Source organism: Alexandromys fortis, unplaced genomic scaffold (genome assembly GCF_014885135.2).
Source record: "Alexandromys fortis isolate MF-2015 unplaced genomic scaffold, M_Fortis_MF-2015_v1.1 scaffold_1, whole genome shotgun sequence".
Taxonomy (NCBI): Eukaryota; Metazoa; Chordata; class Mammalia; order Rodentia; family Cricetidae; genus Alexandromys; species Alexandromys fortis.
In genome coordinates this window covers 15,755,050-15,775,851 of record NW_026067927.1, presented here as the reverse complement: position 1 = coordinate 15,775,851, position 20,802 = coordinate 15,755,050, and the positions used below count along the sequence as shown (strand labels likewise).

The 20,802-nt window shown below is 45.6% G+C and overlaps 1 protein-coding gene across 10 annotated transcripts in view; it reads left to right on the top strand.

Annotated features, from left to right (window-relative positions):
• Positions 1-20,802, top strand: part of Hydin (HYDIN axonemal central pair apparatus protein) — a 326,725-nt gene that overhangs the window by 82,085 nt on the left and 223,838 nt on the right. For all 10 annotated transcript variants that reach the window (XR_007592102.1, XR_007592103.1, XR_007592104.1 and 7 more), the window contains exons 9-10: positions 5,843-6,026; positions 17,842-17,941. Coding sequence is in view for 4 of the 10 variants with exons in the window: in XM_050144333.1 (XP_050000290.1) it covers positions 5,843-6,026; positions 17,842-17,941 (284 nt within the window). In the remaining 6 variants the exon portion in view is untranslated. The remainder of the gene's footprint in view (positions 1-5,842; positions 6,027-17,841; positions 17,942-20,802) is intronic.

Sequence of the window (20,802 nt, the reverse complement as noted above, 5' to 3'; positions counted from 1 at the left end):
CATAGGGCGGGGGCTGTGGGGACTGGTACCAGGCCAGTGTCCAAAGAGTGTCTAGAAGCTAAATTTTAACAGTTAAAGTTAAATGGAAAGAAGGGATGGAGGGAGGGAGGGAGGGGGGGGGGGGGGGGGGGGGGGGGGGAGGGAGGAAGGAAGGAAGGAAGGAAGGAAGGAAGGAAGGAAGGAAGGAAGGAAGGAAGGAAGGAAATGGTAGGTATGGAAGGTGCCAAACCATCCAGAATAGAACTTCAGACACAAGTTCTGTCTCCACCTCATTTCCCCTGACACTCATACTCCTAGTTTTTTTTTTTAAAATATATATTTTTTTTTACCTGTTTTGTTTGTTTGGCTGCTTGGGTTCTTTGTTGTCTTGTTTTGAGACAAGACTGACCTCAACCATCACTAAGTAGTCAGGGATGACCTAGCATTGCTAATCCTCCTGCCTCTTGTCTCCTCATAGCAAAGTTTACAGGTATATGCTATCTTGCCTGGTTGTATCAAGTACTGGGATTCAACTCAGGACTTTGTGTGTGCAAAGTCAGCACGCTAACAACTGAGCTATGTCTCTGGCCTGGCTGTGTGTGTGTTCAGGAATGTATGTGTACATGCACATACAGAAGACAGAGGGTGATGTTATCTTTCCCAGTCACTCTATAGAGGTATACCTTATTGTTTGAAATGGGGTCATTTACCAACCTGGAGCCCTTGGACTTAGCTGGACTGGCCAGCAGTCCCCAGGGATTCTCCTACTTATACATCTCCAGTGCTGGGATTAGCAGCAAGCATCCTGTGCCCAGCTTTCTACTGGGTCCTGGGGAAATGAGCTCCAGACTTCCTGTTTGCATGACAAGTGCTTTATCAGCTGAGCCATCGCCCCAGCCCCAGTCCCACTGTTCACCGTGTGTCTATTGTATAAAATAAGTTTTCTTATGGCATCTCCACTTCAGATGTGTGTCTAGTGAACTTTGATTATGCTGATTATATTAACGCCCACGTTTTCCTGTTCTCCCTCTCTTACATCCTCGTAGTCTCCATCTTAGTTTCCATGTCCTTTTATGTCTCCTTGGTCTAGCCTCCACATAGGAGAGACAGTATGCAGCACTGTGTCTGTGGGGCTGATGAGTTTCACTTAGCATGACGCCCTCCAGTTCCTGCTGTGTTCCTGCAAATGTTTTAACTGCATCCTTCTTTTGTGGCTGGAGGGGCTCCGCTGTGCAGTAACACCACATTTTCTCTATCCATATCGTTTCTCTACACCACTTGTAGGTGTATGGCCAGAAGAATCAGTTAGCTCTCCATGGTGGCATCTGCACTCACCGTGATCACAGCCCTGCGCACAGGTTTTAAACAACAAACTTAACAGTGGCTTTTGATCTCTGAATAGGATTGTCTTCACTTTCTCTTGGGGTGACATATATCAAGGTACCTTGTGGTTCCCTCAAATAGATTGATTTTTCTAAGTAAAAAGTCTACTGAATGCGACCCTGCCTTCTCTCCTTCTTCCAAGCAAGCCGCATTATGCCTGATCTTTAGCTCGACCAACAGTGGCCCTTCTCCCTTTTCCCTTTTCTGTTCCTCAATGCGTTCCCAAGCATGCCTCAACTTTCATACCATTATTTTCACCTGGGGCCCCTGTCTCCGAAATAACTGCCAGCTACTCTTTCTAGAACAAGGCAGGTGCTTCTTACTCAACAGCGAGTGTGATGGTGGTACTTGTGCAAAAGGTCGTGGTCTCCTCTTTCATTGCACATCTTCAGGTTGTACCCAAGGCCATACATGAGCAGTACACAGAACAGAGGTCTGCCCAGTCCCCCCAAAACAGTAGCAAGGTCATGAACCAGCAAGAGAATGCCTCTCATGTTCTCCAGCAAGGCCCATGCTGAAGTCCCTGACCCAGTCCTTTGTATATGTGAATCTCTTGCTCCTGATGAGGCCGACAACAGCTTCTTGCTTATCTTCCTTTCCTCCACCAGCATCTCTAGTTTAAACTGCAGAGAGAAGCGTCAACCTTGGTCCTGAGCTTAGCATAGAGGGAACGTGTCTTTAATTAGAGACGCACTTCCAGGGATTAAAACTTCCCTTTTCAGCATCCCAGGGACCTAAAATAGAAGGTTAGTGTTACTCCACAAAATGAGACTCCACTGTCTTCTCTCAGCTGTCTGTTTGCAAAGTGGCTTCCATCTCATCCTGAGCCGTTCACCTGCAAGTACTGAAACTTGCTCAAAGGTCCCTATAAAATGCCAACCCTTCTAACAAATGGCTCCAACTTCTGTTCCATTCATCATGGTATCTCACCCACAGAATCTTGGAGAGCCAAGATTTGGTTGTCTCTTTTCCCAGTGGAGGACTTTCAGCCTCTCCCTCTTCCATCCTGGGAAGGATGACCTTCCTCTCTTGCCTGTCTTACAGTGTTGGAACCCTTGGGCATGTGTCTGGTCTGAGAAATATGGGGCTACTGCCAGGCTCCAGGTTCTGGCCATGAAGATGCCCCTCCTCTAGGAAGAAGTTCTGAGCTTTAAAATTGTTCTTCTCTTTAAAAACCAGCAAACAGAACACCTTTAGAGTCTGAAATTAAGGATCTTTTGAAGAAATCACCTTTTTGATCTATTTTTTGATGTTTCTCTGGAGCCAGAAAGGACATTAATCTCTTCAGAAAGGACCTCATCCTTCCTTTCTTGCTCAGCTGTGTCTGGGCAAGTGCGCTCTGCAAGATTTTCCCAGCCGCATTCTCCTCACGTTCCCCATTTTCAGAGACTCAGTATGGGCTTTTATGGATTTTTGCTCCTAGAATCTCCAGCAGGGTCAAAGTCATTGTTTCAAGAGCAGGTGGCTCTAATTCTACACTTGCTCAAGACCTCACAGTAACCTCAACGGACAACCCCATACTGTGGTTAGCAGGGATTTATTTCACGGCATTCAGGTGCACGAAATGACCACATCTCTCTAGTTAATTCAACCTTAATTGATGTTTGAGCCTGCCACCTGGGTTACTGTAATGAATTTAATTTCAGTTATGTTTAGGGGCTCCTTCCTGGTTTCATTAAAAAAAAAAAAACACTCTGAAGATAGAAATGGCACCTGATAAACAGGACAGGAGACTCTAGACGTGCATTCGTCACACCATTATCTAGGGTCACACAGTCCATTCGGAGGTGATGGCCCCATTGTCTCCACTTACTCTTTCGTGTTATAGGCAGCTTTGGAAGTGTATCTCCCAGCTCTGAAGGCCAGGAAACTTACTGTTTAGTCGCTTCAGCATCCAGTTACCAACTCTATTTGTTACTTGTCTCATTGCGACAAAATACCCTACAACATGAGAGGGAAGCCCTTTCTGGTGCTGGGTATGTATCTCACCCTTTGTTCTTCCTGCTACAAGATGTCTTGCTGCAACCCATGCCTCTTCTGGCGGTGGAACCCTGGGCTGGGTTTGCATCCCAGGCTCTTGCGAAAAACTCCACAGTGCTCCGATCTGAGACCTGATCCACACTGAATTTTTTTGTTTTGTTTTGTTTTTTTGTTAGACATAATTGGTACTTTATTGGCATATAAAACACAGCAAGTGACTTTTAGGACTGTCTTCTATTGTAAATACACAGCTGGATGTGAGTGTCCAATCCTCTGCCTCAGTATTTTTCCCCTTTACGATGCCATTGAAATTGGCCCTGGTCGCTTTTTCTGGTTTCCACTTTCGGGATAGTATTTAGGCAATCTTGTGAGACATTCCATAACTTCTTGTTTATTATAGTTTAGGTCTTGAAGGTCCTCCTAAGGCCCATGTGTTGAAGCATCCCAGTGGTCACATCTCGATGAAGACCACACTGAATTTTTAACTCAACTTGTTTTCTAATTTAAAAGAAACATGTTGTTAAAGTATAAATGTTTTTTTAATTACATCTGTGATTATGATAAAAATAAGTTCTAATCATATGACCCAGAGAAAACCTAAGGAATATTTTAGTATCTGTAAATGTATTCCTTTGCAAAACGAGTATGGTTTTTCCCCCTTGCTTGCTTTTTTTTTAAATCAAAAAATTTGGGGGTTTCTCTCTCCAGAATATATTTTAACGAGTCTACTGCCATCTATAACTCTAGTTCCAGGGGATCTGAAGCTCCTATATGGAGTTTACAGACCACTTTTCTTCCCTGTCCTTCAAAGAAGGTCAATCTAGCTGGGTCTTTGTTTCTGTGATTGTTGTAGAATTTACTGCTGCAAGTGGAGTCTCTCACTTGAAATGGTATTAGTTGCTTTCTATAGCTGTAATAAAACACTACAAACAAGGCAACTTATTAAAAAAGTTTGGCTTGGCTTACAGTTCATGATGGTGGAGTGAAGGCATGGGGGCAGGAACAGCTGAGATCACATCTCGAACTGCAAGCAGGAGGCAGAGCGCACACTAGGAATGACCTGTGTCTTTTGAGTCTTTTGAAACCTCAAAGCCTGCTCTCAGTGACACCTCCTCCAACAGGGCCACACTTCCTAGTCCTTCCCAAACAGTTTCACCAACCAGAGACCAAGTATTCAAATATGGGAGCCTATGGGAGCCATTCTCATCCAAACAACCACACAAATGATGTGCAATTTCTAAGTCTCTCAGATAGCTGTCAACTAGCAACATAAAAAAAGAACTGGATTCCTTGCTTCCCAAGCTGGTATGGCCAGTGGCTTAGGAGGACTGGTTACCTTGGATACTGCTTCCCACCTAGCAGTACAAGGGAAATGTAGGCTGCTTTCTTCCTTGGATCCAGAACACGCCAGATCCATTTATTTGATTTCCTTGTGTGATATAGACAAAGGGCTCAGAACACTGAAGTTATTTAAAAGAACCACTTGACAAAATGGAGCCTCTGGTTTGTATGAGGTCATCTAGGAAGTCAGAGCTGAGACAGGAACTCAGTGACCTCACACACCCACTCAGCACTCCCTTGCTAAGGATGTGCCGTCACCTGGGTCACAGCATCACAGTGCTGGGAACAGGAGCAAGTGTCCCAAGGGGAGAGTGCAGGCCAGTCTGCAGGGTCATCTGGAAAGGTGAGGGCTGCAAGGAGAGGCTTGGAAGAGGCTGTTCTCTCACTGACCATGGTAGACAGTGAGAACTGGGAAGTAAGTGAAGGAGGCATCTCTGGGCGTGGCTCAAGCATCTTAAAAGCTTGGCATCTTAGGAAGGCCGATGCCTGACAGAGGCAGAAAGATGGTACTGATGGAGCACCTGCTCTGTGCTGGGATCTGAACCAAGGCCCGAATCACCTTTAAGCCCCATCTCTCAGGTTAGAAACTCTGCTCCCATCACCTCTAGTTTTCTGGGAACAAGCACCAAGGCTTAGAGGAACTGGGAAGCTCCCAGAGTCTCAGAGCTAGGAAATAGATCGTAAAATCAGTATCTAAACCCAGCCCTCACCAGCCCCACATTCTATTCCCTAGACAACAAACAGCTAGGAAAGAATTAAAGCAAGACAAGCTTAACAGGAACAAAGTCATCCTCTCCATATGAGAGCAGAGCAGATGTTAAATAATTTAAAAATAAGCATGGGAAACACAATTACCTAAAAGGAAATATTTGTTCAGATACATGCTGGCTCAGAAGTAAACAGAAGGGCCTTGAGTGGGAAAGAAATCCCAGAGAACTTCTGGAAGGAGGTGACAAGGGATCGTCAGACTCGGCCTCTGAAAGTTCTGAGGAGGCAACACAAAGTCACCCACTTACATATTGTAGACTCAGGGCAAGGAGGGACCCCCCTCCCAGGAGGTGTAAGGACAGTCCCAGGAGAGGGGACTGGAAGCGAGTTCCTGCCCACAGCTCTTCATGGGAGTCCCACGGTGACCCTTCTATTTCCTCATTTTCTTTAGGGTCTGTGACGATCTGACGAAGGAGGAAAAGCAGGAAACCGACATGTTTCTGGAAGAGTGCCTTTTGGATCCTTCGCTCCGAGAACGCCTCTCTATTCTCTCCCGCACCTTCGAGAACCAGAGGAAGCTGGTGCGAGGAGACAGCATGCTGTTTCTGGATAACATTTTCACCATCGAGCCCCTGGTGAGCACCAAACAGAACCCGATTATCTAGTGAGCACAAGCAGGGGTGCAGGGCTGCTTCTGGGCCTGGCGCGGCGAGCCCTGAGACTGATGTGACCGACGTTAGAGACACTGCGTGGAGGCCGGTGACAAGGATGCTGGCAGGTCACGCTTCCTGTCCACCTGTCACGGTGGTCATCTTACCAATTGCCCAGGATGTAGCATTTGTGTATATATCACCTTACAACAAACCCAAAATATATAATTAAAGCCCCATATAAAAATAAGGAAATGAGAGCACTTACATCTCATAGCTGGCTTATGGCCAAGCAACTGGTGTCTGTGGTTGGAAACTTAGCCCAGATTAGTCTGACTATATAGCAGAATTTCTCAGCCTTAGCACCATCGATGTTGTAGATGTATAATTCTTAGTCCTGTGCCTCCTTTCTCCCGGCATTCAGCTTAGTTTTCCCTGCGCAGGCCCAAGACAGTTTCTTTATTAACCAATGATAGTCATAGCATCCGCTGGGAGCATGGGGCAGGGGAGAAGACAGAGAGGGAGAGATGATGCAAAACCCATGACCACGTGTTCCTTTTTCCCGTGTGAGCTTAAATAGCCTGTGGAGTGGTCCTGACCCTCCCTGGGGAGGAATCAGCGTTTAGCAGGCTTTCCTGAAGGTGGAGTCCAGCTCAAGGCAACTCCCGGGGGGAGGGGGCCTGAGATGGAGCTTTCTGCTCCATTGGCACTCCATTGGCACCCCAAGAATAAATGCCAGGGGCTGGGGTGATGCCCCCAACTTAATATTACAAAACCCATTTAAATATTTGGCCTTCCAAAAGGGTCAGAGTTCGTGCTAGCAGCATGGCCCATGGTGGGGAAACTGTTTCAAAACCATGGCTTTTTTTTTTTCTGCTACCGCTGAATCAGGAAAACCCCTCTTAACGGAGCCATGGCGTTAAGCCATGCTTAACTTTGTTTTTTGTCTGTCTGTTTGTTTGTTTTGTGCCTCGAATTCCTTCCCAAACTCCCTCAGGTTTTAAGTGAATTTTAATTGGCCATGTTGGGACTATTTTGTTGCAAGGAGGCCGCTTGTTGGTTCCCAGCTGCTCAGCCCTGAAATAATTATACAGAAACCATATCACTTAAATCATTGCTTGGCCCATTAGCTCTAGCTTCTTATTGACTAAATCTTACATATCAACTCAATCCACCTCCATTAATCTGTGTATCACCAAGTGGCTGTGGCTTATTGGATAACGTTCCGGCATCTGTCTCTGGCAGGGCTACATGGCTTCTCCTTCCTCCCAGCATTCAATTTAGATTTCCCTGCCTACCTCTATTCCCTGCACAGACCCAAGACAGTTTCTTTATTAACCATTGGTATTCACAGCACACAGAGAGGAAATCCCACAGCACAGAAGAGATCAGAACCAGACATTGGCACAAAGCTGTGGTTTAATTAAGTGAAGACGGAGGGGAGTGTTCCCAGTTAGAGAGATCGTGGAAGCCATGGGGAAAGGAAACATTCTGTTTACAGCAGGATGGAAGACAGTGAGCAGAACAGTTTCTGCTTGGGTGAGCAGAGGGAAGGTGGCCTATCATGTTCAGCCTACAGCTCCCTGTCTCCCACTATGCTCTTCTGGAGGGTCAAGCAAATTTGGGGAAAACTATGGGGAAAGAGAAAGTGTTTGTCCACATGGAAGAGTTCAAACACCACTTCCCTGGGAGCAGATCCCTCGCACAGAACACCCATTGGAGCTGACATTCTGTAGGTCCCAGTTTTGCCAGTGCTGATGAAGATCTGAGACCCATTGCAGGAGAGAGGTGTGCTCAACAGGGCTTGGAAAGTTTACCTTGATATCCATGTGTGGCTTGAATTGGAGGAGAGTGGATAGAGGGAGCATTGGATGGTACAGGTCAGTCGATGGAAGGTGGTGGAGGACAAGGGGCATAATAAGCAGGTCTTCAGCCAAGATCGGGATGATATCATGAGGATAATAGTGACCTGGAACAGCCCGGGGAGGGGGTGATTAGAAAGGAAAGGAGGTGGCAGATATGAGCCATAATCAAAAGGAAGACACAGCACGCTTTTTGATTAGTCACTGAGATTGAGACAGTATAAGGGCCGTAGATCTCACTGGAGTGACTGGAGGAGTTATGACATCTTTGATAGAAATTGGCAAATTAATAGCTCTGGTCTGAGCCTTGGCTTTGCAAATAGTAAATATGGCCTAAACTAGCCGTCTGGTCTCCCTTGGCTGCAGGTTCATTATATACCAAGGAACTGTGAATATTGGGAATAGGTTAGTCTTATCTTCTTTGACTCATAAATTCTAAGTCTAATTTGAGTCACACTGTGAGCTCCTAAAACCAAGAAATGTTTAATCCTCATCCCTAGCACTTGTCTCAGTGCTAATAAATGGTTGGATGGATATATAGCAATCAGAAAATATTAGTGAGTTTGGCTCTGAGCATGTCAACTTTGAGATTACTACAGATGTCCAGAGAGCTTCAGAAATATAGAACTAAAATTGGTGTTGGAAGAGATCCAGAGAATTCAGGACCAGAAGCAAGATTTGTGAGGCTACTGTAAAGGTCTTTATTGGAGACATGTAAACCAAATGGGAATTCTAGGAGTAGAGGGATAAAGGGCAAGTTTAGAGCTACAGAAGCATCTCCCTGCACCCACCCAAAGGGGACCCAGGAAGAGAGTAAGTGCTGGGATTGGACAGTATGAGAGCAAAGACACACACACACACACACACACACACACACACACACACACACACATTGAGGGCTTCCTCTACACAACTGATCCTGCACCACTGAACTTCTCTTCTGAATATTGCTAACTTGTCAGGTCTCTTGTATCAAATGATCACTACTTACTTTCTGACAGCTTAGCTGTGCATTGGTGATTAACTTTTTTCTGTGGTATGATCCCAGTTAAATAGCTTCTTGCTCTGGGTTGATCTTGCAGCAGAAGCAGCAAAGATCAGGAGCAAGTAGTGTTACCAGCTGGTCTAATAACCAATCTTAGTCACAGTCCACCCAAATAAATAAAGCCAAAGGTCATCAGCGGGTAGAGACCACCTTGCCTTCTGATGGGCTTCCTCTGGCCATGGAGGAAGGGCAGCGTGTTCAAGTGAGGTAAATATAAGAGAGACAAAAGAAGCAATAACAAAAACCCCTAATACCTTAGGGGCTGAATAGAAATTTTAAAAAAATCATCTCATTTTATCAGGTCTGCATCGACATAGTCTCATTCTTCAAGCATATCAGTCAATACTAAAGTTTAGCCTAGTCCTGCATACAGGCTGTGTGCCCTGCATATTGAGTATTTTCTGAGAACATTGTTCCGGTTTCAGAGGCTCTTCCCACTTAAAACAAGGAAATCCAGGATCAGGAAATCAATCCTGACCCCCCCCCCCCAGGTTGCCCAGAGATGGTGAAGGGTTTGAATTTAAATCTCAATTTATTGATATTATCACATGAGGAGTTGTTTGGTTCAATCCTATAGAAATAAAAGGCCCCACATTCTATAGTAGCGAATTCTCACTGTGTTCCAGGACCGCCTCACCATTTGGCCTTTCAGGGGTTTGAATGAGAATGAATGCCCCCAAAAGCTCATGTTTGGATACTTGGTTCCCAGTTGGTGGATTAGGAGGTATGGTCTTGTTGAAGGTATGCCATTGTAGATGTGCTTTGAAGCTTTCAAAAGACTCCTTCCACTCCCAGTTAACCCTCTGCCTCCTGCTTCTGAATCAAGATGTGTGTTCTCAGCTATTCCATCTGCCAGAGCTTTGCCACTGTCGTGGACTCTGTCTAACTCTCTGAAACCATAAGCCCAATCAAACTCTTTCTTTGGCAAGAAAGAGTTGCTTTAGTCATGGAGTTCTGTTACAAATCAGAACAGTAACCAAGACAGGTCCTATGTCTTTGCAGACTTTCTTCTCATGCCCATTCTTTGTGAAATGTGGCCATAAACCTGGCCATTGGGTCTGCTGCTTGAACTCTGAGGAGTTAGATTTGGGTGTCCTGAGTCCTGGTGGCCACAGAAGCACAGAGCCCCAGGCCTGCTTCTTTCTCCCATTTCCTCAGGATATGGACAGAGGGGAAGCTGGCCACTGCTCCACTGATGAAGCTGGGACTTCATTGTGGGACTTAGAATGTCCTTTGGTGAGAAAAAATAGAGCACCAAGGACCCAGAATAACCCGGAGACAGAACACGAAAAAGAATTTTGTAAAATGGTAGTTATTTATTTATATTGATATTTTAAAGCCATTGGGATTACTGTGTACTTATTAGGGCATAGGAGAAACAGCTTTTTACTTCTAGTTTCTTACATATTGATTCTTCGGATAATATCTTAGCATATTAATGTCATTATATCATTAGCTGACTTTCTCCATTTATTGCCTATGGGGAAGGCATGGAGCCATGCAGGCCACTGATGATTTGTAAAGTCACCTGCTTCCGTTTGAGATTTTCCCCATCTTCAGAAATAACCTGAGTCTATTATGCATGTTTTGTGCCTTCCAGAAAAGCAAAAGGAATTGACTGTTTCATAAATATAATATTCAGTTGTGCCAGGCAGACCACGTCTGGGCCCAGCTTTGATGGTCTCGTTCTGTTATTTCCTCTGCTTGAGTCTCCTGAGTCCCCCTGAAAGAGAGAAATCCAAAACTCAAAAACTCAATTTTGAACATTGAGCGGTGTGAGAATATCACCAGGCAAAGAGAAATAAGCTTTTGCATCCCATGGGCACCTAGCAATCTCAAGACCTCAGTGCAGATGTAACCATCCTGTCTCTGAACTGTGGTGCTGCTGGCTCAGGTGGCGCTTTGAAGACAGCAATTTTCTGAACGTGGAACACTTGGTATTTTCTTAAAAAGAAAGGCCTGAATGATTCAAGGTTCTTTTCCCAGCTAGCGCCTGCTGCATGTCTACAGTGTTTGAGCTGGCCCAATAGTCCTGCTCCTCTTAACCCACATCTCCCAAGTAGACTTAACCCTGCAGCCCTCGGGAAGCCGAGGCTTCATCTAAATGAACTATCAAAGGGGAGAGACACTCCATCATTTTTTCACCACCATGCAAGTTAACAGTAACCTGTGCTCTGATGTCACTTAAGCCTGAGAGAAACGTGCTGTTCTAGCAACCCAGACGTGTAGAGGCAGCTCAAATTTAGTTTACTTGATCCTTCTCCTCAGCAGAACCGAGTTGGGTACAAGTCCAGATGGCGACCAAGAAGAAAGACTCAGTGCTTTTTGTCCTGTGCAGCCCTTCCTCAGCTCCGGTCATTAGCTGAGCTGTGACTCACCGGGCAAACACGTGGGCGCTGACTGCTTGAAAATGGATACGGGGAAGGAGCCCAAGGACGCGGATCTGCTGAGAGCGAACTGCCCCTGACTGGCTCTGCCACTGCCGTGGCCCATCCCTTAGCCTCATTCCCTAGGACTCTCCTACCAGGTCTTTGAGCTAAGGCCCACTTTTTGGCAACTGTACCAGAACATTCTCTATTGTGTTTAAGAACCAGTGTGGGTGGAAGGAAGCCCAGGGAAGCTTAGAAATAGCAAGGTTGCTCCTGGCTCATTAAATTAGTCAATACCTTTCCTTCCCGCTGAAGAGAGAAAGGCTTGGGCATCACACATGGCCACCTCCACTAGCTAAGGATCCCATGGAGTTCTGTGTGTTGAAGATGAAATTAAGGCAGACAGTGCCTTTCGTAAAGCTTCTTCTGCCAGATGGACAGACCATAGAGCTCTCCTCAGGAACTTTCATGGACGTTGTTTTGAAAAATTACGACTTGACTTGTCCCAGCTGAAGTAACGGAGTGGTCAGTCTCTATGCAAGCCTTGTGCCAATGTGGTCTTTACTCTCAACAATAACAAGGGTGATTTGCTTGTCATTTTTATATTCCCATTTGTTTCTTCATCATTGTTGTATGAGACAGTTGATATTTGCGCCAAGTGTCGCTAAAGGTAGCCAAAGTTTTTGTCATTGATTAGATCTGTTGTGAGTGGAAGAAAAGACGACAGCATTTTGGTCGTGGGTTGGTCATTGATAGAAATTGAGGACATAGACATAGAGGACTGGACAGATGGCTCCGTGGTTAAAAGTGCTTGCTGTTCTTGCGGAGGACAGAAGTTCAGTTCCCACCTCCCATATCCAGTGGCTCACAAAGGCTTGCAGCTCCAGCTCCAGGGGGATATCATACCCTCTTCTGGCCTTTGGGGACATCTGTGTGTGTGTGTGTGTGTGTGTGTGTGTGTGCGTGTGTGTGTGCATACATACATACGAACACACACACACATATATATATACATATGTACACACAGGCATACAGGCATACACACTCATCAATTTTTAAGTAAATCTTACTTTAAGTTAAAAAACAAAAATTTGATTTTGAGAGCATGTTTTCATTTTCTGAGAAACTTCCTTTTTTTTGCTTGTTCATTTTGGGAAATGGGATCACCTGGGCTCTTAAACTCGTGGGCTCAAGTGATCCTTCTGCTTTAACTCCTGGAGTAATTAGTACTAGAACAACTCTTTCCGTTGCACGAGGGAAACGATGGAATATCTGAAGATGTTTATGTCGCCAAGCATAACTATCAAGAGGGCCACTTGAGGCCATTGATTGCATATCTTGTCCTGAAGGGACTGGGCCTGGGTCATCACTCAACATGGGGAGCTTGATGAAGACCCCACTAGAGCATCCCCCAGGAGCACCCACATGCTCATGTGGACTTTGTTCCACGAAAGAACCTGCTTTGAGTGACCTTCTAGAAGAACTCAAGCATATGTGGACAGTGTTAGACTGTCCATAGGCGGGATCACTAGGGCAGGCTGTATCAGATAAGTCCACATATCGGTGGTAGATTCTAAATGTCTGCCCTTTCTGTCTGGTATGGTGAGAGAGGTGGGCCCTGCCCTACTTTTAGAATTGCAGAGGGTCAGGGGAAGTTAGGGAAAATATCGTAGACTCCCGGCCCGCCACTTATTGTTGGTTTGTGCTTAGGCAAGATACTGTACTTCACTTTGCCTCGGTTTTCTGTTGTTAATGGGAGGATGAAAAGGCTTAACAGGGGTGAAACTGGGCAAGATAAGGTACAGAGGCAGTGATTGTACCAGTGAGAACTTGAGCTCTCGGGAAACATGAGTTAGATACATGTCTTAGTTAGGGTTTCTGTTGCTGTGAAGAGACACCCTGACCCTGGCAACTCTTACCAAGGAAAACATTTAGCTGGGGCTGGCTTATAGTCAGAGGTTTTAGTCCATTACCATCACGGCAGGAAGCATGGCAGCATGCAGGCAGACATGGTGCCGGAGAGGGAGTTGAGAGTTCTACATCTTGATTCATAGGCAGCAGGGAGAGATGGTCCCCCTGGGTGTGGCTCAAAGGCTGCCTCAAAGCCTGCCTGCCCTGCACAGTGACACCCTTTCTCCAGCAATGCCACACCTCCTAAAAATAGTACCTACCACTCCAAGCATTCAAACATGAATCTGTGGAGCCATACCTGTTCAAATCCACCATATAACACACTTGTCTCTTGGCAAATTAGAAGTTGACTGGAAAGCTAAATATTTGAGTCATACATGTAACTGGAGAATCAAAATGCAATTCTTTTATTTAATACACATAGGAATTTTTATTGTAAACACTGAGTTCCGCTTTCCAGATCAACCAAGGAAATTAAATACACAGGTAACTATTCTTGCAGTTCAAATTCCCATTTAGCAAGGTGTTCGAGAAATGATCCTTCAAAGAAGAAAGAGGAGAGAGAGGGAGGGAGGGTTTGTTGTTCTTATTCAGAAGGGGCTAGAGAATTAACATTAAACTCAAAAATTTAAAGTTGATTCCTTCTATTATGTCATTTGATTGACAAGTATACTCACAATAGAGTTGAGGAACGACAAAACATTACAAGCCAAGGGGAAATGATTATAGGATAATTGAGGGCACTGTATTTTTTTTTTCATCAAGGAAATGGTGGCAGATTGAATCCTCTAAACTCAGGTTCCCATTCGGAGTGGGAAAACAGTCAGAGAAGGGAGAGAGTCTTAGAAACAGGAGGAAGCTGGAGCAGCAGGGACCTGAGGGAAGAGGCAGCCCCAGGGGTCTGGGAAGACAGGGTATCCATGCTGGAGCCAGTAGGGGAATTTGTGAAGGTTTTGATTTTCTGAAATGTCAGAGCTGAGCAGTAAAGAACGAGAGGGCATTTCCAGCAGCATGAGTGACCCAGAAGTTCATTTCAGTAGGGCCAGCAAGATGAGACGATTCAAGGCAAGGAGTCAAGTGGGGCCATTTTAGGCTTATTGCGTGTTTGCAAGGTTTGGCCTTTGATTTGCTAGGAAATTTCATGGTTTTTTTTTTAAACTGCATTTTCTAATGAAGCCCACCTGAAAGCAGAGGTAGTGAGTGACCACGCTACCAGCATCCCTCTGAGAGAGCAAATGGAACGACCACGCTTTTGTTGTGGCACACACACAGGTGTTAGTTCCCTGTCCCAAGCGCTGACCCAGGAGAGGACTGTAGAAGGACATTTGTCCTTGAATTATCTTCCGCGTGCAGAGAAAGATCAAGTTACCAGTGGATGCTGCAGACTCAGCTAAGCAGCTGCGGTTGTGCAGGAGAAGGCCCCAGGGCCAGTCCTCATTCTGTCGGAGCTCTGTGGACGGGCTCCTTATGCTGACCTCTGGTCACCAGAGGGTCCTCTCAGTCTTCCCCGGGGGGCCAGTACCCCCGTCTCTGGGATCCAGATCATGCGCCTCAGCTGTGTCTTACTTCCCAACCCTTCATGTCTACCTAGCAGACTTATTTGACCATGGCAGGTTCAAAAGTATTTGGAGGTTGAGGCCATGCTCCCCTTTATCCATGCATACACCATGGACTCTGTGGCTCGGAGGCCATGAAAATGGTCTGGCCTACCCAAAACCATAAGACCCCTCTTAACATGTTCTGAGATAACTCAATTTCCAGGTCCTCTTGGGGCCACTTCTTGCTACTCACATTTTTCTGGCATGGATTCTCACAGGAATTAAAATGTCTCTTGGTGCTTTGGCCAGTTTGTGTTGGAGCAAGTTAGTTGCATCTACTTGATGTCTGGTTAAAGCAGGGTCTAAACCCGCCAGCAGATTCACATCACATGGATTAGGAAGATGCCTAAATCTCCAGTGGTCTTAGGCAGGATACCACCAACATACCTTCAGCTGGCTGAATGACTGAGCCATATCTGCTTGGCCTGTCTGCCTCTTCTAGGTCCTACCAGTCAATGGGCCGGGTAGTTTCCATTTATCAGAAGGGGCCAAATATGTGTCTCAAGGTCTTGCAAAGTTCTGTGGTGCAATTTCTAGGTCCATAAGAGTGCTTTGTACCTTCCTGTCCACTGTGGACTCTCAGGGGCCTCTCTGGGCACTACCGTTGTGTGGTTTTGAGGGTCCTAAATGCAATGAAAAGGGCAGAAGGAGGCTTCAGAAATGAATCCATGTCTGGTAATAAGTCCATAAGGTACAAGCAGAGCAGAAACAGCTGACTCAATGGATAGCAGCAAGCACCTGCCAAGAGCCACCTCTGCCTGGATGCTGTAGACAGAGGAGCGCGTGCCTACCTTTCTTCTCTTGGACTTCCTGGGGATGCAAAACAACTTCCTGACCTTTGTAACCTCGCTGTTGCTTCTCAGAGCCTTAGCGTCCTCACGTCACTCTAAAGTTTGGAATGACACTGCCTGAGAAGGTCATAGGTCATTCCGATTGCTCTCTAGTTTCCTGTTCTCCCGTCTTGTCTGATGTTGCCTTTTCCTCAGGGGCTGGGGTTGAACCAAGGATCTTACTTCTCCTACGTGACGATGTCAGCCACTTGTTTTCCTCTCTAGTCTTTATTCCAGGAGTAATTTCCCTTCCAGCCAGACTATCTAGGGTGCTTTGGGGACTATCTGAAACTGAAGCTAGATTGTTTATTATGTTGTCTCGCCTTGATTTGCTATTGAGCTGTGTATAGATTTCTAAATATGTTTAGAACTTGTGCTCCTTTGGTCCCATTTAGAAGACTTTAGGAAAAGGCACACATTTTGCCCCCAGCCTTTTCAGTCTTCCGGTTTAGTCCTAAGTGGCATAGAAGTAACATAGATAGGTGGTGGGCAGTCAACATCTAGGGACCTTACTGGATACATGGCTTTTCCAGACCTTTTGTGGGGGGCTCTTGGAGTCAGGTGCAGTTTCACCTCTTGCAGCTTGAGAAATTGGTGAAGAGACACCAGATTATACGGTCAGGACAATGTTTTAAATCAGGGTTAGGTGGCTCATTCCATCACAGTAGCACACTTGGGTCTTTTCTATGGCTTTGGGGTGGTTTGGATTAAAGTGAGAGGTGACTGGCTAGGTCAGAAAGGCTCTGATCTGGCCACTAGCCTCCCTTGGGCCATTACTTGGCTGTGCAGAGTAGAGGTATTTCTGTTTGCTGTCACTTATAAGTCAGGCAGGTAGTGCCTCTGCTGAAAAGATCAGATAATTCTTTCACTGTGGCCCCTGTGGACCTTATTTTATAGGGACAACCTTTGTCATGTATGTTCCTGTCAATCAGCCTGCTGATGGCTAAGCCCCCTGCAGTCTTGGCCTACTCTGTCTCCTCTGAAGTCCCAGGGCTGGGTACACATGGACAGATAGCACATGCTCACTGAACATACACATCTTAAAACTGCCCTGTCCCATGAAGCACAGTGGCACACACTTTAGGAGATGAGTATGAGGCTAGCCTTGGCTACATAGTAAATCTCCATTTCAAAGGAAAACAATCATTCTTCCTGGTTTTCTCATTAATGCATCTTATATTCATGAACTCACTGACGTTATCTGTAAAGCTTGTCCACACTTGGTGCTACTAGATAAGTTCCCGAGCAGTGTAAGTCTCCATCTGCTGGGTAAATGGTGTTTTCTCATGTGTTGTAGAAGTGTTTCCTTTAGGTTCCCAGGATTTCAGCCTCTGTGTGTGGTTCCCAAAGAAACGAAAAATAGAACCACCATGTGACCCAGAATCTCTTCCTACTGCAGACCCAAAGGAAGTAGACAGTATAGTACGGGCTCAGTCCCGTGTTCTCTGCAGCATGGTTTAACTAGCCAGCCTGTAGAGCTACTTGAGTATGCACAGGCAGGCGAATGGGGGAAGAAATGTGATGTGTACACACAACAGAATATTGTTCAGTTTTAAAAGGGATCCCCTGCTGGGCTGTCAAGATGCTCAGTGGGTAAAGGTGCTTGCTGCCCAGCCTGACTGACAACCAGTTTAATTATTGGACTCCACGTGGTGAAGGAGGGAAGCAACTCCAACAGTTTGTCCTCTGACCTTCATTATGCAGACTGTGGCATGCACACATCTGCGAGGGTGTATGCACACAGACACACACACACACACACACACAATAAATAAACGCAAAACCCTTTGGGGGTGCCCTGCATTGGCCACAAAGCCAGCACATTCAGCATGTTCTCATGTGTATGCAGGCTATAAAAACTGAACTTGTGGAACCAGCGAGTAGAATGGCAGGTGCCAGTTGCTCATGGGGACAAATACACAGCCGTGAGTACTGGAGATCCACTGCAGCCTGACACTTGCAGTTAATAACACATGCATTAGAAATTCGGTAAGAATAGACCTGACGTGTTCTCGTGGCACACCGAAGGAACTGCTAGGAAATGCATGTGCTAATCTACTTGACCATAAGGACCCTTTTACTTTCTATATGTGTGTCAAAACTTTATGCACTTCTTAAATATATGAAAAAAATTCATACAATTATCATTTGAAAACAATGCCTTTCTTTTTTGTTCATGTTTCAGGAAGGCGATGTCTGGCCCAACTCATCAGCTGATATCACTGTGTACTTTAACCCCCTAGAGGCCAGGCTCTACCAGCAGACGATTTACTGTGACATTTCAGGTATGAACTCGCTTTGTGTGGTAACCAAGTTACCAAGTTCTCGAAACATATGTATATGTGTGTATGTGTGCGTACACATGTGTGTATGTGTATGCAAGTATGTGTGTATACATGTGTATGTATATTCACGTGTGTGTATAGATGTATGTGTATGTGAGTCCATGTGTGTATGTATGTGTGCATGTGTACATGTGTAAACTATATGTGTATGTGTGTATATGTGTGCGTGTGTGTGTACAAGAATGTGAAGATTGTAGACTAAGGCCACTGAAGGGCAGCCAGCCAGCTGCCCAGATCCCACCCTCCTCCGCACCTGTGAAGTCACGTTCCCCAGCCAGCCTAAGAATGTGCAGCAGGATGGGCTGCCAACCCAAGACTGCCAGCCTCCCCGTGAATGTGCCTATCCTCTTAAACGTTATGGGGATCATTTTCTTGCTTTCCTGTGTAAAGTTACCATCTGCATATTCATCCCTAAGCAAAAGTGGTCTTGGTTTCCTTTTTCTTGAAATTCTGTGTGGGATTCATGCCATATAGAACCTATGTTGCAAGCACCAAGAACATAAATTTGTTTCATAAATGTTCAGTGAAAAAGCAAATAATTGAAACAGAAATATAAGCAAATGGGTAACCGCATTCTGCTTTGACTGGGTGATTCACTGCACATGGAGGCGGGATGCTCATGACGGCCCTGCCACGAGTGCGGAGCGGATGAGGAGTTTTGGATCGGCAGAAAGCTCCTTCTGTGCCACAGCCCAGCGTCCAGGACACCTGGCTTCTTAGAGGATCTGCAGGAAATGTGTGGGAGGGTGGCCGTGTTCAGATGCAGACTGGAAATATGCCAGTATGTGACCCCCATGCCACAGGTGGTGGGACCTCCTCCAGCTCCCTGGGGACACTGTTCTTGGCATGGGTCCAGGGGGCTGGCTGCTCTCCAGGAGGTTCCCAAACAATGCATCACGAGTTGTATGCATCTATTGTTTCCCGTGGTTCCAAATTCTCCCCAGCATTCTTCTCCCGGGTAACCCGAATGGAATTTTCCATCTGTGTGACAGTCTTCTTTACCGTGTTAGTCATTCCTACCCGATGCAGTTGCCAAGGAAGGGCTCTGTTTACATAGTAATTCCGTATTACCATTCCTGTGAGCTCCGTGCAATTCTGTGTCCTTTGGAGGGCTGTTGATGATTGCTGGCTCTTATCGTCAACCAGCTGGCAAGACCCCCTGGTGTTATGTCACGTTACGAGACGTTTGCTAAGTGGATAGAAAAGCTCTTCCCTGCTGGCTTTCCTTTCGGGTTGCCTTTGCTCTAAGCTACTGCAGTACTTGGTTTTCTCACCTCTGCAAAATACCTGACCAAAGCAATGTAAGGGAGAAAGGGCTTGAGAGGGTACAGAGCCCGTGTCAGTGAGAGCAATGTTGCTGAGACTCCTCACATCTCCACAGACCAGGAGGCAAAAGACTTGGGCTGGAAGTGGGGCCTGTAACCCACAAAGCTTGTTCCCCAAGAATTACTTTCTCCAGCCAGGAACTTCCTAAAGGTTCTAAAAATCACTGATAATAAATATAACAACAACAACAACAACAAAAAGCAACAAACCTGCACCAGACCAAGTGTGAGTCCATGGGGGACATCTCACAGTCAAGCCCCAATGGTAACTATGTTCCTAGAAGCAAGTTCTGATTACTTTTCACACTTTTTAAAGAAAGAAGTGTGTGTGTGTGTGTGTATCCGTGTCCAGAAGAGGACGTCAGATTCCCCTGATGCTGGAGTCACAGGTGTTAGGAACCCAACTCCGGTCCTCTGCGAGAGCAGCACGTGCTCCTCACTGCCGTCATCTCTCTAGTTTTATCAGTTCTGGAAAATTCTCATCACCTGCCTCTTCAGTGTTGCCTTCTTATCTTTTCGGCTCTCAAGATGATTGTAGAATTTATCTCTTCTTCGGTCTCCTTGTCTCTGATTGATTCTGTTTTCTATTGGATTTTTATTGTGTTTATCTACACGTGTGTGTGTGCATCTGACACAGCGCACGTGTGGAGGCCAGAGGACTGTGGAGCAGCCAGTTCTCTCCTTTTGGTCCCGGGGATCAAACTCGAGTCGTCAGTCTAGGCAGCAATTGTTCTTACACACTGAGCCTGCTTGCCAGCCACTATTCCGAGTATTTTATTCTAAGTTCTTTCTTCTATTTGACTAATTATCTCTTTAGCTATGTCTATTCTCGGCATACTCATCTATCCAATTTTAAATTTTCATTGGATTCATTTTTAGAAATCATGTAATTTTATATTTATATATTTTGTTCTTTCATTGTTGTTTCCGTTTCTTATTATGCCTCTTCAATTTTTTTGAGAATGCTATGTTACAGTTTCTTTAAGAATTTTCTATTATGTCCTTCTTGGGCTGCTTGTGGTAGCCCCCATTTTCCTCAGCAACATGACTGTTCCTTCAGACAGTTGGAAATGTTTGTACTGTAAAGTCATTGAGCATGGATACTGGATTTTGAACACTCTCTTGAGTAGGGATTTTGTTGGGTCTTCTTCTACTCTTCCACAGTCAGCTTCTGCTCCTGGAACCTGTCTGGTGCTGTGTTAGTTTGGATTGAAAACCTGCACCTGGGCCTTGGATTTTTCCCAGGAGCCTCTTCCCCTTATCAGTCTGCTGGCTAGATGACAGGCCTCATCAGCCCATCCTAGGCCAGGAGGTAGAATTTTCCTGGGCTTTGTTGTTGTTGTTGTTGTTGTGTTGTTAGAGGAAGATTTTCCAGAGTTCTGGGTTTATGCAAAGATCTTGGTTCAGTTCTCTGTTCCCAAATAAAAACAAGTCCTTACACCTTCTTGGTGTGAGGGTAAAACAGGAGCCACCAGA